The 21,066-nt window shown below is 33.5% G+C and overlaps 1 protein-coding gene across 3 annotated transcripts; it reads left to right on the top strand.

Moving 5' to 3' along the window:
- Positions 1-425: 425 nt before the first annotated feature.
- Positions 426-19,837, top strand: LOC106077761 (MFS-type transporter SLC18B1-like). Of its 3 annotated transcripts, XM_056016079.1 has the most exons (14): positions 506-678; positions 3,013-3,512; positions 4,371-4,466; positions 11,048-11,121; positions 11,681-11,828; positions 12,563-12,631; positions 12,739-12,829; positions 13,147-13,283; positions 13,655-13,753; positions 14,141-14,235; positions 15,548-15,643; positions 16,187-16,261; positions 17,789-17,882; positions 18,473-19,837. In XM_056016079.1, the coding sequence occupies exons 2-14, from the start codon at positions 3,180-3,182 to the stop codon at positions 18,698-18,700; spliced, it is 1,635 nt and encodes a 544-aa protein (XP_055872054.1). In that variant the 5' UTR covers positions 506-678; positions 3,013-3,179; the 3' UTR covers positions 18,701-19,837. The 3 variants fall into 3 exon arrangements, with proteins under 3 accessions (XP_055872057.1, XP_055872055.1, XP_055872054.1); XM_056016082.1 differs by lacking the exon at positions 17,789-17,882 and having other exon boundaries at positions 426-678; positions 18,473-18,593; XM_056016080.1 differs by lacking the exons at positions 12,739-12,829; positions 13,147-13,283 and having other exon boundaries at positions 476-678.
- The last annotated feature ends 1,229 nt before the right edge of the window (positions 19,838-21,066 follow it).

The following is a 21,066-nucleotide window of genomic DNA, read 5'->3' as shown; positions in this document are numbered from 1 at the left end:
TGCTACAATTAGTCTTAATTTGAAGAGGTCTAGAGTTGCCCTTATTGTGCTGTTTATTGGGGGGGGGGGGGAGGATGTACATGGCCAATGGTTGACAAGGTTGTCATGATGCGAAGCACATCAGCCAACCGACATTACTTTCTTGAACTAATTTAAGTAGTGCAAATTGTAAATCCAGGTTACCAGCCTTCATAAGGACAAACCAAGACCCATAGCTAGACACTGAATGCTCTGTCACCATGCCACACCATGTTTACACAGTTTATTTATAAATGTTATCTTATGGAAGGAGCCTTTCTTGCTCCTAATACAAACAGCACACGATATCGAAAAAGATTTTTTTTTTCTTCGAATTAAATAAAAAGCGAGCTGTTGGAAAACAGGTCAATGTGTGAAACATTTTTTGGGTAGGTGCTTTGAACCCCAACTTTCCACGCATATGCTAAGACATGTAGTTATCAGTACCTAAGCACCAGTAAGTGAAGATGTGGACTGTGCCATCACGGTACTTTATACGATTAGAGATAAATGTATGATCGTCAAGTATGTAAGTTTGATTCAGATGAATAGTTTGTTGTTTTTTTTGGTCATGCCAGACTGCAGTAGTTAGATCTAGAACTTAGTCAATTCAATATTTGAGGAATACGTTTTACTTTTCTCTACTTGGCTTCAATAAAGGTAAACATTGATTTGGTCTGAATGAATGGAGTAATGCTCGCGGATCATTTGATTTTCTAGACATGAAATTCGAATTGGATTCTCAGGTGCAGACAAACTTTTCATTGTATGTATTTAGTGCATTAATTCACCAGAACTGTAGGACTATAGCCTACTAAATCATCGTTTGGTCGTAATGAGCTTACCTCCAATGGTACACCTGACTATAATGACTTATACAACAAACGGCATTTATTTATTTCTGCTTTTTTGCTACATTGTATTGTACTGTTCTTTTGAATTCTGTCCAAGAGTATTTATTCCTGATATTTTCATATCTAAATTTTCACCATCCCAATTCTAGTATGAATGGTATATGCCTACATTTGATTTTGAAATGGCCCCAAATGTTTATTATGCTTTATTAATCGCGCAATCGAACCTTATTTAAATGGCGACAAAATAAAACTGTACGAAATTCGTCTCCTTTACATACTAGATTACCGATTACTAACTCTCTTGACCATCAGTAAAATAAACTTAGATTAGGTATACTCCAAGCAGACTAACTAGTAAAGTAGCCGTAACACCGAGCCTTAACTTGCAAGTAGCCCTAGGCAAATATAACCTTATCAAATACATATCACACATTAGTACAAATTCGTACAACTGCTTGTTCTTTCTTGGCCCATTGCCAGAACCAAAGTTGTGATTGTCGAGAGAGTTACGACATTAGTTGAGTCAGAGACTCTTGAAACTCTTGACCTCCTCAGGCATGTCTGATCAATTGTTCTTGACCTCCTCAGGCCTGTCTGAACAATTGTTGTGTCTGTGAGAGATTCAAGCAGATGTAATTAGATCACATTTCTATTTCCAGTGGCTCAAATCCCAGCGCTCTCGGGACTAGAGGCTGCGAAAACCGATAACACCGGTGAATTCCCTTCATGTTCCTTCAATGCAGACCTGCTAAAGTTGCCTTGAGGTTGTCCGCAGAGGCAGCCTTAGCAGAGCGCGGGGCCCTGAGCGAGTGTCAAATGCGGGGGCCCTGAGCCTATATATACCGCACCACATCACGCTTACGAGCTCTCCGCCTCTAACCCTATAAGCCTTATTTTCGTAACTAAACATAGTACCTTGCGTAGGTAGTGTAGCCTACCATTTGCCTTTCACGTAGTACATACTGTATTGCAATTGTTCTGCATGAAAGATTTCACCATTTAAGGTTAATAAACGTGACTAATGATTCAGAAATATTTTGCCTGAAAAATCAACAAACTAGGTAATATGTATATGCATAATAGTCTGTTGGAAAAAAAAATGAATACGCCATTGCCTAACTTTCTGGATGCTGATAGGCCGAAATCAGCGTATAGTAGATTAACTAGTTCAGTCTAGAGTCTCTAGACCAGTCCTTATAGAAGGCCTCAACACTGACCTGCGACGTCACAACCTGTGTTGACCAATAGCTCGTTCGAAAGTCAAGAAAACACTTTCTTTCTTTATTAATTTTCATTTAAAAAAATTAATTTGTCAAACGTTGCCTTTATGTTACAACTATATAAATGACGTATGACTCTTTCATGTAGAAATAACTATAGCCTCGCAACTGGTTCAAACTTGATCACTACGCGTTTTCCTATTCAAATCCGATTCGATGTTGTTTATTTACGAAATAAACATTGTTAATTGGTCGCATCCATATGGTCGCATCCGGCTACTTGTTTTTATTGATCCCAAGGTGAGCTGTTAAACAATGATAGCCTCGTAGAATCGACAGGTCATGTCTTTACCCCCAACTGAACTGTATTTAAACCAAAAATGTCATGTTAAGAGCTTGCATGGTAATTGGTATCATATAGATGCCGGGAAAGCTTCCAAAATATCGAGTAACAAGTCATATTTAACTCTTTCTTTCCTAACTGACGATAGCAGCGTTGATTCCACCAGAATGTGGTAAATAATTACGGAGAGAAAGAGTAAATGAGAACTAACCTGGATTGTGATCTGAAGGTGACAAGGAAATCTACGATCGCGTTTCCCCACTTGCCACCCCCTAGGGCCGCTACTGGTTGTCCGCCAAATAAAGGCCTAGTCAGTATCACAACAGGGGTGTTTGGGCTCTCTTTCAATCCCCGACCATTGCAATGAATAAAGTTCTTAGGTCTTAGGTACCCCCGTCTTGTTTTGTACCTTATTGGCCTAGTCGTCTCTGTAACAACCGTTTCCACGCGGGCGTTAAGCTGAGTAGCGTGAATCAGCCAGGAAAACAAGTGACTGAGTTTAAGATTCTAATTTATTTACACATTAACGCGTAGGATTTTATATTCTAATAATATCCTTTTTTTTTTTTTGAAGGAATATCTGCATATGAGGACTATAATATTCAACACAATTTAAGGCATACTTAAATATTTTATCTTATAAATTTGCCAACTGAAGCACAGCTCTACAATATCAAACATTACGGACACTCTATGATGCTCGGGAAGTCTCATTTATAATTTCAAAACCAACGATTGAAAATGAGCTCAAATCCTCATCCATATCTATCATCATCGTCTTTCAATTTCACCAAATCTGGTTCCTGCACAACACAGGGACGCAGACAAAGCTTGCAACGACATTCAATTTCAAATGAAACAAGAAGGAACAGTAACGGCAATGGTAACAAATTAATTTTAGAAACTGGAGACACCGCATTGCTTGATGAAAAAACAGAAAACTCAGGCGGAGGGGAGGTAATGAAATTTTCTCAAATGCCACACAGAAGCAAGTACACCCTTTTTATGTTGGCTGTCGCTAATTTTGGTGCAGGATGTGCTTACTCTTTACCAGCACCTTTCTTTCCGAGAGAGGTAAGATACGTTGTATACAAATTGTAAAGTATATAATCATCTTCTTTTTTGAAGTAACGTCTGTATTATATAAGATAAGATAGATCTAAAGTAAAGCTTAAATGTTGTTGCCATATGTGTGTTTGTGTCTGTTTAATATGAGTAAACCTGGCTCAATAATATAATCATTAAATAATTGTAATTATAATCCAATAACAACTAATGATCTAATGTAGACAAATATTTCGTACTCAGCATTGTATACTGAAATAATTTTTAATGGTCTGAATTATTGTGGAGCTTTGATCTTTAAGCTAGGTTTAGAAGTTCTTGCATTACTTGTAAATTTAGAACCTAGACTGGCTAGAGGCTTGAACTTAGCTTGTCTTGTTCGACACCCGACTCGGGCAGATTTGTATTTACTGACAGTCTAAAGGCAGCACGGAAAACCTTCTCCCAGATACTTCCTCCCCCAAATGGTCCACAAAAGAGATTAAACCATAGCGCTCTGAGCATGCTATAAGCATGAAAATAGCGCTATATAAAAACTATTATTATTAGTTTCTTCAGCTCAATATTCTGTTTGTTGCCTGTCATTTGGTGGAAATAGAAAGTCAGTTGGCCTTAATGCTTGTAACACAGACTAAAACTTAGTCAAACTGTCTCACAAAATAGTTTTACTCTACTAATGAATCTTTCATTCCTTTATACTTGCATTGTTCATAGTTAATAATAGATAAAGTGGGGGAAAAAGTCCCATTATAGACTGTTATAGTCTATGGTTTTTAAAAAATGTGTTAAAATGTGAAGGTATTTATTTTGCACCATGAGTAAGGTTAGTTACAAGATGGAAATCTAAAATAGGCCTATTATTTGCAGGCAACAAAGAAAGGTGTTTCCTCGACATTGATTGGTCTTGTGTTCAGCTGCTACCAGCTAGTCATCGTTTTAACAAGTCCTCTAATTGGGAATTTTGTAAGTATATATATATATATATATATATATATATATATATATAAAGAATTACAAATCAAGTGACTATATATATTTTGGGAAGGAAGGGCTTGTTAGCCATGACTGGCTACCCACCTAGGAGAAGGAAAACTTTGAATTCAAACCTCTGCCCAATCATGGGAAAGGCTTCAGGAGTCAACCCTGAAGAAAAATCAGAAGCTGGCGACCCTTAGGCTGTTTGCAGCACCCAGTGCTACACCTTGGCAGAACCTGCAACACTGCTGACCCCAAACAGTATGGGAACTGCCGTTCCTTTGGATACATCAGCTGTGTGGAGAGGGGGTAACTGATGTGTGGGTGACATTATTCCAACCATAGCTAATGCCCAGGCATTCATCTCATTTCCATGAGATGATCCATAGTCACTTTGCGACTGAAGTAAGTCATATATATATAGACACTTTGAAATTCTTTTTAAAATGATGTTTTAATTTCTATTTAGATATTTCTTTTTTGCTTTACCAACAACTAACATATTGTTGATGGTCTATTTTGTTGATGAGTATATATATGTTAATGGTGCATGCGAGTCCATATGACACAACAACAGAATGAATCAAGAATATACTGAATAACGCAGGCTGGTAACTTCAACAATTTAATAAACAATAAAAAGGGCACAGTCCTCTGTCGTCGCTAGCCTAGCGTCGTCCTCTAAGGCGTCTTGTCCGTTATTCTTCTTGTTCATAATCCTACTCTGTTCTCACTCGTTACTTAGGAAAAACCCGATTCACATCAACTTCTACGCATCTTGTGTCATTACATATTTCCTCCCCCCTTTATCAAAAAAAAAATTTTGTCAATTTTTTTTTTTTTTCAGTCTAAAACACTATCCCTACTGTCATGTCTGTACAATATATATGGCCAAAATTTTGGGGAAAGACAAAACAAACATATATCTTGATCTTGATGGACATCATCATGTTTCCCATCTTCATCAGTTCCTGGTAAAATTGTCCATGTTCCTATGTCACAAAGTTCACACTGTAGTTGAATGTTGACACCAAGAAAACAATACAGTTATTAGTAAGAAAATATCTGGTATGCGGTGTTCTAATCATCACTCATTGACGATAAAATAGTATAGTACAGTGTAATAGTTTCACCAACCAATAGTACTAAGTCCATCAAGACATGTATACAGTCCCCATACGACGATGCCTTTGTCGATTCCACAGACATAAAACAGAGTTTTTCAGAGTAAATACACATGTATATAGTCCACATACGAAGATGCCTTTGCTGACTCCATAGGCATAAAACAGAGTTTCTCAGAGTAAATACTGTCATTGGCTATATGTTCATGGCTGGTCGCCTCACATCACACCAAACCTTTCCTGTCAGACAAAATGTAATATTTGTGTCAAAACAGCTTTCCAAATTATTCTACTTAACTTTTTTTTTGGGTACCAATAAGTATATTTTCTCTCCACTTACCATTTCCAAACTGACCTAGCCTTTTACTAATGGATGATAATGATTATATAAAAAAAATAATGACTGTAGATGATCATACTTACTTTAATTTACACCTTTGACTTCAATTATTGAAATTTTATAATTATCTCCCTTGATTTAATAAAATTCCCAATTTATATTTTACTGAGTTATCTTCCTTTAAAGGAAATAAAATATATATAGTCCATATATAAACAACTTATTCATACCCATTGACTAAAACATATACATATATATACATGCATAAACAAATCAAAATGAATAATCATTATTTACAACAGTTTATCTCACTGTAACTCTTCAAAGTATTTCCCTTTCTCATCAACATGGGCTTATGAGTGCCATACTATAGCATACAAATAAATATCATAACATATACAACTTATTTACAATCTAAAAGAACTCAACATGTTCATGCACTATACAATTAAACCATTGCTAGTATATATATCTATATATACTTATAAGTAAACCATCAAGAATTTACTTTCTCCAACTATATTCTGCTTCTCCATTTCTTCTTTGGTAAGGTCCATATGACCTACAATTGTCCCTTGTACCATGGTACTCATCAGAGTTACATCTTCTCTGAGGGTTCCCTCTATGATACTGTCTATCATAGACATTGCTATCAAAATTTCTGTCATACTCATAATGGTCAGATCTTCTATCTGAATAGTCACAACTTCTGCATTGCCTGGCAATATGTCCCTTTCTTTGACATTTAAAACAAATAATGTTTCTTCTCATTTTACCATAAGAATTTCTTTGTCTCATTTTGTATTCATGTCTTCTATTCCAGTTATCTATTTCTCTTTGAGTCATTTCCTTTAGTCCATGTATATTGCCTAAAAGCAAATCATGAGACAATCCTGGTATTGCTAAACCTTTACAATAACCAGTATAAAATGGTGTTTCTAAAAAAACTTTACAGGCTTGATAGCGCTTGATACTGCCATCTATCAACCTTACTTTTTTCTCATAGCCTAATAAACAATCTGGTTTAACTAAGTTACTCCTAATTCCAACTGTACTACATCCAGAATCTTTGATAAACCTCATAGGTTTCCCATTGATAAAACCAGAGTGTACTCTCACTCTGCTGGTTTCAACTTCTGCAAAATTTATTTCTTCTACACCCCAACAATAGTTCATCTCTTCTACTTCTTCATTATCACTACTTTCTCTACTATCCCTATCATTGGTGAAATACACTCTACTTTTGTTATTTCTGTTTCTGTTCTCTTTAAACTCAACTTTCCTGCTCTGCTTTCTGTAATTATTCCTATTTTCTGATCTATTGTAATTCACTTTTTTACAGTGTGCTGCAATATGTCCTCTACCTTGACAATTAAAACAGATGATCTCTCTATAGTCACTATTATCTCTATTTCTATCATTTCTGCTCTCATGTCTCTCTTTACTCTTAGTTTCTTGACTCTATCCTACAAAATCAAAGTGTTTCTTGTCTTTATTTGAAAATGAATTATTAGGATAAGCACTGCTGTAAGTTCTCATAATAATAACTATGTCCTCTAAAGTTTTTGGTTTTCTCTCTTTTATAAATGACTGTAACTGAGATTCACATTTGTTTGTAAAGTTATCTATCAAAATAAAGTTTTTAAGTCCTTCATAGCTTTGATCTATTTGCTCAAATGACATCCATTTACTGAAATAATCTTTTTCAAGATTTACTGTTGTTTGAGGATCAATCTGACTACTAGGAAAATTTTCAAAATATTTTTTCCTAAATGTACTGGCATTATGACCATAGGCATTAAGAAGCTCTTTCTTTAATATATCATAACTATTCTGAATGGTATGATCATGGTTCTGACAAATAGTTAATGCTTGACCTTGAACAAAATCAAGTAAGATTTGAGACCATTCATTTTCTCTTATGTTACAACTGCTCATTTTGATCTCAAAACGCTTTAAATAGTCTGAAATACTGTCTTTATCTTCTTGAAAGGGCTGCATTTTCTTTCTAAGCCAATGATTAGTACTTTGATTATCCCTATTTTCATTCATGTTATTACCATTACTTGTATTATTACTATTGTTTATGTTTTCACTCTGAACAGTAGGCCTATCATTTGTGTTTTGTTTTTTCAATTCAGCATCTAACCTCAATTTCTCTAAATCATATTGTAATTTCCTATCTGCTTCTTCTTTTATTAATTGTGCATCTAGTTTATTCTTTTCCATTTCTATCTTATCTATTCTATCTCTCTCTATTGTCACCATTTGCTGTACATAGCTAGTTAGGTCCTTTCCTTTAAGTTCTAGCTGTTTAGCCTCAGCAATAATTTGCTGGCGAAAAGTCTCCATATAATCAAAGTTTGGAGCTGTTGCCATTATGCTTATTTTATTTTAAACAATGTCTCAATATAGTTTTGATATGGCCTCCCTATTGGCCTAAATATCACAATTTAGTTTTCACAAAAACTCACTTTCAAATACTTCTTGTAATATATATATATATATTTATATATTTAAATACCTTTGCTCAATGTTATATCAAGAAATATTACCTCAGTGGACTTACTCACAGCCACAATACTTGAATACAACTCAAAATTTTATATCACCTTAATTCAGTGAACTTACTTTAGGCCACATAAACAAATATCATATACCTTTATCAATACCTCAATACTTAATTCAATGGACTTACTTCTTGCCAATAAATACCCCTAGGACTATTCTAGTCACTAGTCTAGATTCAATACAACTTCAAATAGATAAATCAATATTATACCTCCAACAGTAAATCACAATCCAGTGATACTGACAAAAAATTTTATTCTGACCAATTAGACTGTGTTTAAACACATCTATAAAATAATGTCAACCGATTAATCGGGACAAAAGATCTATTTATAAATAATTACTCCTTAGACTCAGTTGTCCTCAGGATAAAATAGATCTAAGGCTCTCATAGGTATAACAATTTAGTTAATACCTGGAAACAATCTAGAATTTATAATCTAGATTAAACGTGGCTTACCTTATCTACTTAAGATAAAATTACTAATATATAATTAGAATAATGTAAAATAAACATAATAAGACACAAAAAAAATAAATCTATTCTAATGAGATGAGACTTTTTAGAGGAAGTATACACTGAAAGAGACAAATAAAGATGACTTCACCTGACTTCTAAAAAAAATAAAATGTATGTGGATACGAACAAAACAAGACAATCTAAACAATCATTGAGACTTTATTAAATGGAGCAGGTCCACTTTCTAATGTGTCCTATAATGACGCCCTTATCAGGCAACCTGCTCTTAACAAAGATCTACTGTCCCTAAAATAGACTTAATTTAATAATAATGGAGAGAAAAAATAAACTTATCTTTAGTTAGATCCCCTTTGTTCAGTCCACGGAGCTACAATGGTCAGTTCCACACAAGTTCCCCACTGTCTTAGTCTTAGGCAAGGCAAGATGTGCTCCCACAATGGCTATTCGACAGGCAGTACTGAGTTAGGCCAATCTCTCCTGGTGCTGCCACAGTATGGTACGAATCTCAGATAAAGTCCTCTGGTCAGGTTCCAAGGTTCCGGTTCCACTTGATGATCTGTTGGTATGGTGCTGGCTTCTGTCTTCAGGTCAGGAACATAAGTCAATACTGAGACAAGCTGGTGGTGCTCGTCGTCTCAAGAGAGGTAAAAAAAATGACTAAGTCCAACTCTCTCTTTTGATGAATATAAATTAGTCAACTTTACAAGTTGAATAGATGGTCACGCAGTGTGGTAGTAGGGTATACCATCACTCGTGTGTAGATTAGATTCCAAGCTCAGCAACACTGCAACAGTCAATTAATAGCTTGAAAAACAAACCTGACAAGGTGACTCGATCCAACGGTCAGCTTGTAGATACTAGATATGTAGACTCAGGTGACTTTCCGTACTCACAATAAACAGATAAACCTGACAAAATGAGGTATCTTCACTCTTGAGTAGTCTTGAGGTATATATATTTAGATAGAGGTATACTGACGACGGACTGCCCTAGATCACTTACACGGACGAAATAGTTCTGGATTCAGACACAATAGATGTAGTCAATATAGATCTATATATAGATCCAGGTTCAATCTAAAAATATCTAACCTGGCTGACAAAGCTAGACGCTGGTAACGGTTTCGAATTTTCTCTAATAGAAAGTCTAGATCCACTGGAACAAAGATGCCAAAATCCAGCTGCAGTCCACATAATTAGCACAGACGTAGGGTAGATCTAGTAGAAATAAACGAATGTTAATCCAGTACTTCTCCAGTGTACTTCGCCAAGTGTAGAATTGTAGATAGATATATCCAGAACATGAAGTTAACTTGAGATTGTAGATCAAAATGACGCCCTGGCCGTCGGGGGTCGCCACATCTGTTGATGGTCTATTTTGTTGATGAGTATATATATGTTAATGGTGCATGCGAGTCCATATGACACAACAACAGAATGAATCAAGAATATACTTAATAACGCAGGCTGGTAACTTCAACAATTTAATAAACAATAAAAAGGGCACAGTCCTCTGTCGTCGCTAGCCTAGCGTCGTCCTCTAAGGCGTCTTGTCCGTTATTCTTCTTGTTCATAATCCTACTCTGTTCTTACTCGTCACATTACTTAGGAAAAACCCGATTCACATCAACTTCTACGCATCTTGTGTCATTACAATATATACATAAGAAAACAAGAAACAGGAAGAAATTGTATTTTGTAGAGCACAGACTTTATTTCAAATGAACTCTATTTCTTTAAAAATAGATCTAGTTTTTAAAAAAAGTTATCACTCAGAATGTATATAAAGCTTTTGTAAGTACTAATCACTCAACATGTACAGGTATTACAATAGATTTTTAGAACACATTTATTTGGAGATACATTTCTATTAACACATAACATGCTAACACTATATGTACAGCTTTGTTTGCACTTTGGAATAAAGTCACAATTGGTGTGGGTCTGAACATAGACAAAGAAATATAGACCTATAGGACTAAGATTTGGATTCTAACAACACTTACCTAGAAATTAAATGTCAATGTAAATCTGTACTTGATTTTTTTTTTCAGATAACTCAAATTGGTGCCAAATTTACATATGTTATTGGTATAATGTTAGCAGGGGTATGTGCAATTCTTTTTGGGTAAGTAAAGAACTAAAACTTAATTTTAAAATTTAAGAACAATTATACATTATTAGCTATACATTTTAATTTCAATAATTTAATTAATATTACAAGGGTAGTTAATATATTTATACTTTTATAGCTAATAAATTCATAAGTAAATATATTTTTAAGTAAACTAACAAATTTTGTTTTACTTTACAAATTATTTATGCCACAATTTTTTTATAATGCAAAACATTGAATGGTAATATTGCTAGACATAGAAATGGTAGTTTTAATATTTTGTTTGCATGTCCATACTTGGCTATCTGTCAATCCTGACATGGAGCTAAGTTGTATTTGCTGAGAGCTTAAAAGGCAGCAAAGAAACTTTCTCCCTGATATCCCTATCCCACAGAACCACAAAAGCGACTCCACCAGAGTGAGCTGAGCATTCTATAGCATGGAAGATGAGCTGTACACAAAGTGATTTAAAAAATGATTTGAACAAATATAAGTTTTTCATTTTTCTGATATATACAACATACTTAACATAGCATAGGTCTGCTATTTAACTATTTTCTGTTTTTATAAGTTTTCTAGGTCAAGGACCGCCTGGTACACCATTTATTGTCATGTCATTTTTAGTGAGGGCAGTAGAGGCTATTGGTGTGGCTGCTTTCTCAACAGCAAGTTTTGCTATTGTTTCAAATGAGTTTCCTTATCACATTGGCTCAGTCTTTGTAAGTTTAACAAACAAAAATATTAAATATAAATTCTACTAATAAATTTAATTATAGATAATTAAAAAGTCAATAAAGAATGATTATTGCAGGGTAATACAATTGATTAAGGTATTGGATTGCATTAAGAAATGTTTCAGATACGTTAAAAAAATTGAACACAAGCTGAAAATAAAATTTATTTACAAAATACACAGCTTTTTTCTTTTCAATAGCTTTTATTTGTTTTGATCTTATCTTATAAATTACAAACATTCCTACAAAACAAAATTCTGTCCATGTGCTAATCTAGTCATGTATGTTCATTAGAGCCGTAATCTCTGCCAAGTCATTGGTTCTCCTCACTGATTCAGGCAACCCATCCATGCTCTTAAATCACTATAAAGGAGGAACCCTTGTTTGATTTCATCCTCGCATATGGAATAAGAAATGTTCCTTTATTTTTTTGTCTTTCTTAGTTTTTTATTCTAGATTTTTCTATTTTGTCTGTTAATAATGCCATTTTGTTAAAGGTGTAAAAAAAAATATATTAAAAAATCAACAGCCTAAGTTGTACAAAATTCTAACTCCCTTCATCCACCTTGGATTAGATGAAAATGGACAAATGTTATCAGCCATACTACATTGTCAACTGAGCTGTGCCAGAGAATAACTGATAGCTTACATCCTTTAATTCATTAACTTCAAATCAATTGAATACATTGCATGGAATAAGTATCTGGACTCTATTTCAGGCAACACTTGAGACTTGTGTTGGTATTGGCCTAATGATTGGTCCAACTATTGGTGGAGCTTTATATGAGGTAAATGCATTAGTTGCATGTTCCTTTGATTGTACCTTCCATTTGTGTAAAACTTGAAACCTTACTGTTGACAAAAATACATATTTATTTTCCAATGATGTCTCAAGCTTGGTGGGTTTGGAATGCCATTTTGGATAATTGGTGTCATCATTTGTAGCAGTGGACTCACAATCATGATCTGTCTACCCGAGCTTCAAGGTATTTCAAAATATACATTTTTTATCTTCATCTTTTTGCTAAATATTCAAGCTTTATTTCCCTTTCAAAAAAATTATTAAGGATTATTTATCCTTGACCAAACACATTTTTAAATTTCATTTTTGAGCAATTCACTACAAGATGTTAAAATATTAAGTTTGAAAGGCCTAGATTTATATGTCTGTCTCTGTTATTAGAGAATTTAATCAATATTCATAATGAATAGATCTGAATATGTCTTGAAGATTGTTAATGTTTTCAATAAAACTGATCAAAACCAAAGATACATATTGAAAAAAAAAATTTTTTTTCAACAGATACTCTTAAACAAAAGAATGGTTCAATATTGTCCTTATTTAAAAGTGTTAAGGTCTGGGTATCCAGTCTGTCTATATTTGCAGGAGCTTGTGGAATTTCATACTTAAACCCAACACTCTCAGATCATTTGGATCAGGTAGAAGATTGATTAATCACTTATAAGGTATCACATTTTAATATTCAATCCCGGAGTACATTTGGAATTTAAATCAAGATTATGTATTGTTATACTTTTTCACATATAATCCTAATGTTGCTTTAAAATAACATAATGGAAAAATAAAAAATAGACTTTTGAAACAAAAAATTCATACATAATTTATGATCTTTTTTTTCATATTGACATGCTATTTGAACCGTTAAGATAACATCATTTTCAAAAAATAGCTTTTACAATTTGATAAATCAATTAATATTTTTAATTAATAATATGTTTAATACATTTCTTTTTTAATAAAATATTTTACAAATTCTTTTGTTCTTTTCTTTTTTGTACCCGGCGTATAGTTTGGTCTTTCAACACTTCTAGTTGGCCTGTTTTTTATAATATGTCCAGGTTTACATGCCATATTGGCTCCAGTGTGGGGATACATCAGTGACAGGAAAGTAAGTAAGTAATGTTGTTTGAAATTTATTATTACAAATCTAATTATACCTTCTGTTACCTTGAACTTTTGAAGAAAATAGAAAAATGAGTAGTGACAGTTTTAATAGTCACTAATTAAATACCTATTTTATATTTATGATAATTATTGGAAAGCCATTTCAGTTAAAATTATCTCTGTAAACAAGGTACAAATCTCTCTTTTACTTGCCAAAGAATATTTATATATATTATGTAGAATTTGCTAATATTTTATAATGTTGTATTGAACACCTCAAGTAAAAAGTGTTTTGTAGTCATACCATACTATTACAATAAAGCCCACTATTAGTCTCTTATGCTATATTTTCTGACATATATGTATATTCATATAGTTTTATCTCTTAAAGGACATTCAGTCACCCTTACTGATTTTTGGAAATCTGGTCGGCACCATAGCATTTTTATCTGTTGGACCAACACCACTTCTACCTTTTTTACCTAGGCAAGTGATCTTTTATGAAACACTATAAAATCTACATACTAATTTGTGACTGGTATTTTACGACTCGAGAGATTATCTTTTCCCTTTGCAATTTTTCATGTGACTAAAGAGAACAATTTAACCCTTGATACACAGCTGCAGTCATAGTTTGGGCATCTGTAATCACCAGGTGCTGTTGCACTTTCACCCTTTATTCTACTCCTGGTTTGTAAGTTATTTGCAATCCAATACCCTTCCATAATACTTGTTCTCCAATTGTTAATGTTGATTTTGAAGAGCATCATGTTATGTTTACATACATCAGTATACCTTAGAAGTGGGCAACTAGTGGCTCAAAATGTCTTGTGGCAGTGGACCTTGTGACATTCTGTGAACATGACCAAGGCAGCCAAGGTGTCTGCTCTGCTGATAACAGCACCGATGTCCTGGCACCCTGCTCTTTGCAGCACTTCCACATTGGTTATTTTATCTTGCCATCTTATTTAAAAAATACAAATACATACTAATAGCTTTAATAATATTTTTAAGAATAAAGCTTATAAAGGGACAGCACTGCTATGGACTAGCAATGAGAACTACAATGAATTTTATTTCCCATGAAAGTTGATCCTGGCAGTGCTGGAGAATTTGAAAAAAGTTTTAAATAATAATAGTAATAGCGATTAGCTCATAACTACAATAAAAGAAAATGTACCCAATAAAAATTCACAATTTTGGAATCAATAAATATAATAATTATAGGCTGTGATATCCCTTGTCCTAAAATAAATATGAGTGAAATTTACATAACAATTACTAATTCACTATTTTAGTTTGTTTATCTAAATGGACTGTGTGTAGGTCAGAATAAAAAAATATTTTTATAAAACCAAATTAAATTTTCCTTTTTTCTTCATAAAAACAAAATAGCCATTGTATGCATGACTTTACCACTTTATTATCAACAACAAAATAAAAAATAGAAAGTTTGAGATAAGGAAAGGCTATAACAGTTTTTGATCTAGTTTATCTAAAAATGATGATGAATCAAAGAATTTTATTGTGTATAAGTGATTTTTTTCCCATAAAGGCTACTAAAATTTACAGCTAAAAAGTGTGTATGTGAAGATTGACATGGGAACCATGGTGCATTGGTGTTAATTGCTCCAAGACCCATAAGAAGGAAACACAGGGGACATTGAACGATAGTCCTTTATAACATGTAAAAAATGCACAATTCTTGAGTCTTGACACCATTATTTACAAGAAGTCATCACACATACACATTATACCCTTATAAATTACAACAATTTTTTTTTTTTCAATCTACCAGAGATCTTTGGGTAGTTGCTGTGGGTCTTATATTATTTGGACTAACCATTGGATGCTCTATAGTGCCAACTATGAAATGTTTAGTCATAGGAGCCAGGTGAACACATTTCATTTCGTATACCATTTTCTAGAGTAAATACACATAAGTATTCTCTCTTCTCTTACACTACGTGAATGAGCCAATTTAAAATTATAAGATAAGATGATAATAATATTTTTAAAATACTTCCATTATAATTTTAAAATAGCTTTGAAATGTATTTATCTGTGTATAATGCTTTTAGAGAGCTGTAACCAGTACAATCAATGATTAAATTTAGAATGCTATAATTGACTTTTTTGTTAAGTCTACTAAAGACAGTTTTAAATGGAAAGTTTGAAGTTTGACAGATCAAGTACTTAAACTAACCTAATCTTATTCAGTTTTAAAATTGTATATCCCTAAAGAGGTACTAAAAATTAGGCTTATTAAAGCCTTTATGGTTGGGGAAGCCATGGCTATACAACTATAGGAATAGCTATTGTTGGGTTTAGAAATTGCAATGTGCCTTTTACTTGATAACAAAATATAGTATTTATAATTTTAAAAAATAATAGCCATACTGCTTATTTTTTAAACTATTTTTTTCTTTTTAATAAGAGAGCTTGGATTTCCAGATAATCTAAGTACATTTGGAATGGTCTCTGGACTTTTTAATGCTACCTACTGTTTGGGGTATGTAATGGATTAATTTAATGGATATATTTAATAATTTTATAATATATCTAATACATTTGTATCTTTTAATATATATTTACGACTTATGTATTCATGTTAAAAGTTTTTTTTTGTTTTGGGCTTTGCATCTATGTTTTATTAATGCCAAAATAAAAACACTGCTCAGGGAATTCACAAATTTGGAATGAGATTTACAAAATTTTTAAAAATTCCACTATGAAAAATAGTAAAGTCATCATTTGATTTGAACAAAATCTGGAAAGACAAAGGTATAGCCCTCAGCATTAAAATCAGACTGATGTACTCCTTGGTCGTGGTCACATTCTTGTTTGCTTGCAAATCTTGAATGTTAACTACAGAAGAGAGGAGGATCCTAGCAACAGAAGATGCTATTGAAGGATACTAGGTAAACCCTGGAGGCATGGTGGTAGAGTGGTAAAGCACTTTGGCTTTCAGACTGGGGGTCCTGGGTTTGAATCTAAGAATTTTTATTTTGGGATCTTTAGGGCACCTCTGAGTCCAACCAGCTCTAATGGGTACCTGACATTAGTTGGGGAAAAGTAAAGGTGGTTGTTCATTGTGATGGCCACATGACACCCTCATTAACCATTGGCCACAGAAACAGATAACTTTTACATCATCTTCCCTATAGATTGCAAGGTCTGAAAGGGAGAACTTTTACTTTTTAACTAGGTGTCACCTACAAAGACCGCATCACAAAGGAGGAAATTCAGAACAGGATCACAGTGACGATCACAGTGGCAATTTGGTCCCATGATGATATGCTGACCACTGTACAAAAAAATGCTAAATAAAACTTTATAGCCATATCACAAGATCTTCAGTTCTTGAAAATACCTTCCTTCAGGGAACAGTACCAGAAAAAATAACAAGCAGACAGAGAATGCGATGGGAAGATAACACAAAAGAATGGATGGACCTGTCATTGAACGAGATTCTATTCAATGCAAAAGACAGAGGAATGGAGAAATTCTTTTGACAGATCATATGTTTCAACATACTAAGAGTGAAGGTGGTGATGGTGAAATGAATATATTATACACATATTTCAAACAATTTATCATATAGGAATAGATTAAGGATGAGTGCTGTGTTTATTGTCATATCTCCATTTGGACAAAATAACCTCAAAACATAATTCATTCAAAGACACTGTGTAGAAACTGAAGCACCTTTTCTGGGCTGTAGATGAGAGCTCAATCTGAATTTTTCATGTCAAATGATTAGCCCAAAGTCTAATTGAGGCTCTGTAATCTCAAGCAAAACTTACTATCATACCATTTTTATTTGTCCGATTGGAAGATGATTAGAATGGGCATCAGTCAACTTGATTGTAACTGCTCAGTTTTTATAATTGAAGATTTCTACATCTTAGCCCAAACCTCCCACAGGAGGTGGCCATCAGGTTTCCAACACAGGACCATTGAGACAACAGCCCAGAGCACATATCCCATTACAAGAAAGGAGATGATTTAAATACTCAATGACTATTTGTTTCTTCAGTGCCTTTATTGGACCAACTGTTGGTGGAGCTCTTATTGAAGAAGTTGGATTTGCATATGGTTCAACAATAATTGCTGCTCTCTTTTTCTTTGTGGTAAATAAAGTCTATACTTTTATCCATTTCTTTTTTTTTTAACATTGCACCCTATAATTAAAATATGCCACTATAAAACAATGCTCACTGGATAGCTAGAGATGTGTCACTTGTAATACTACCTGATGACATAAATCCCATCTGTAAGCCTCTATGGTTTACTCTAAACTCTTTTCATGATTATGGCGTTATAATATAAACAAAATATTTGATATATATTTTTTGTTAGGAGTTAACTTTGAACAAAAATTGTGCTCTGATGTGACTGAGCGGTAAGCTGCTTGGTTTCCGACAGGTGACCGGGTTTTGAATCCTGTGAAGACTGGGATTTTTGATTTCGGGATCTTCAGGTTCCTCTGAGTCCACCCAGCTCTAATGGGTACCTGACATTAATTTTGGAAAAGTAAAGGTGGTTGGTCGTTGTGCTGGTCACATGACACCCTTGTTAAATGTAGGCCACAGAAACAGATGACCTTTAAATCATCTTCCCTATAAACCATAAGGTCTGACAGGGGACCTTAACTTTTTTTTATGATCATGTTAATTAAGAAAGCAACATTCCATAATAACATTATTGTTATTATCAACAGATGATTGTAACTTCAGTCTACTTTGGTGTCAGAAGACTAAGACACAAGTCAGACATACAGATGACTAAATACACTGACCTCAGCTCTACCCCACAACAGACACTCTGGTCAAATGAAGACACAGAGATTACTGAGAGGTCCCCACTTCTATTGGATAAATCCCAGAAAGAAACTCGATTAACTTTTGAATCATCATTTTCTTCGGCGTCTTTTTCACAAGAGATTTGAACTAAAATGTGACCCCTTGATCTGTGTTGATTAATCAGTATTCTCTCAATTATTTTTTATTTGTACTCTATTGCATATTCAAGTGAATGCAACAATTTTAATTATATTGCTAACAATACGAAAGTTGTGAGCATAAAGTACTGAAGCAATTAGTCCTAAGGCCTCAAAAGTGTGACTTATGAAACAATTCATTTGTATTTTTATTTTCCCCCAACAGATATTGAATTTGTTTTGGTGGTATAAAAAGGTTTGGCTTACAAATAATCTGAATATTTATAAGTAAAGTAGATCTACGGAGATGATCTAGAAAAGTTACTGCACTAGCTCTGTGACCAGAAAAGCTATTTAAAGACTTTCTGTTTATCACATTATCCTCATTCAGCATAATCAAATAAGTCTCTCCATGTACAGAACTGAAGTGCCTCTTTATTGCCCCTTTAACCTTTCCATTTTAGTAAGACAAAGATAGTTGTAGACTTGACAGGAGCCTCTGGTCTTCCTCAAGATGGCTATAAGTTTTTAAACTGAATTCTCTGCTCTTCCTTTATGTGCTTCTTCCCCCTTCCCATGCTGTGTTACTATTTAGAGAATCAAGCAGCATTTTTCTCTGATCACAAAGTAAGAATATTATCATGGTTAAAATATAGGTAAAAATGTGAAACAGTGGATAGGAAAATCTATTAGTTCAGAATAAAAATGAAAGCACAGATCTTTTTGTCCATTATATTGTGGAAAAATTCTTGACTTGTATCTTAAAGTTGTTTCTTCAGTAGTGAAGAATATGACATCCTAGCTCAAACAGCCAGTCAGATTAACTTTAAGAGTTAATTACAGCTTGTTCGTTGAGCATTAGGCTAAAATTAAAATAGGCCTAATGAATATTTCTTACTTCGTTAAAGAGTTTTATAAGGAAATTCATTTTATGATAATCAGGAATAAGTGTTGGCTCTAATTTTATGTTTTGTATTGAAAATTAAGCTATTGTTTCTTTTAATGTCTTATAGTTAAATTCTGTCTAAAACATTTTTTTATTGATTCAAAAAGAAATGTAGGCTCGATCAATACTTTTGTCTTTTGGTACAATATATGTGTAAGTGTCCTGACATTAAACAATGTAAAATTCTATTGCCAACGTTATATACCAGTAGAATTCCTTATTTTTACACATGATATATGCATAATCTAGTCGACCTACTACAAGTATTGCATAACAACATTGAAAAACAAAACAAATGGCTTTGACATTAGTATACAGCTATTGCAGCATAAGAAGTAGACTAAACTTTTAAGTACCATGGTACTGTCTGAGATTATTAAATTTTATTACATGGGCCTACACATATTATCTCAACAGAATGAATACAATAAAGACTATAACTACCAAGGAAAATGTTCTTCTTCAATGTTAGTAAAAAAAAAAAAACCTTGTCAATGTTTTTCCATTCTTACATGTGCAGTAATTTAAGCTTCAATATCTCTGAACATGAAAATAACTAAATAAAATCCTAAATTATAAGTACAATGGGGAATCATCTTACTTTTTGATAATAATAATCTATAGGGACACTGGACCACATAGACATAGGAGTTAAACTTTTGACACTACAAAGCAAGTGGTCTTAACTTTAAATCTCATTGTAGGCTTCCTTTTTGAATTTGGCATTTGATCCAATGATCCACCTGTTCATTCATAGACTAAGTAAAGGCAAAAAAGTTTTTGTTAAAATCACATGATACAGAAGAAGATTACTTTTGCATGTTCTCACATGGATGTTAGTTTGTAGTTCTAGACAGTAAGTCCCAACTATTGTAAGCATATTACTTTATTAATACTGAGCTTCAATAAAACTTGAACAAACTTCTTTTAAAATAAATATAAACTTAAATTTTATTTAAAAAAGTATATACACAGCTTTCAATGTCAATGTAGATGTATGTAGAAACACAAGTGTAATACTAATATATGGAACAATTTATAGGAAATATAACTCAAACTATATGGAACAATTTAAAGGAATTATAACTCACTTCAAGACTACAATAAACACGCGCATTTCTGTCTCAAGTCTTCAACTTTTAAAATTCAACTGACTAGGATTAATCTACTAGTACACCACTGTACACCCCTATTACCAGAATCGGTTCACCCAATCCAAACAGCACCTAGATACACGTCCACAACAGTACCGTAGCTCTTCAGGTTAAAGTGAGAGGGCCAAGCTGAACAATGTCTTATCGTAGTGCCAAATAGCATTCTCCAAAATTTTAAACTGTCTTTTGGTACAAATATATCACAGATCGTCTGGGCTATCGCTGAGTAGGGTTCGAACCAGGGACCACTGAGAAGACAGTCCACAGTGCATAGC

This window comes from Biomphalaria glabrata, chromosome 17 (assembly GCF_947242115.1).
Source record: "Biomphalaria glabrata chromosome 17, xgBioGlab47.1, whole genome shotgun sequence".
NCBI lineage: Eukaryota > Metazoa > Mollusca > Gastropoda > Planorbidae > Biomphalaria > Biomphalaria glabrata.
The sequence above is the reverse complement of the archived record's forward strand: the minus strand, read 5'-3'. Positions and strand labels throughout refer to the sequence as shown.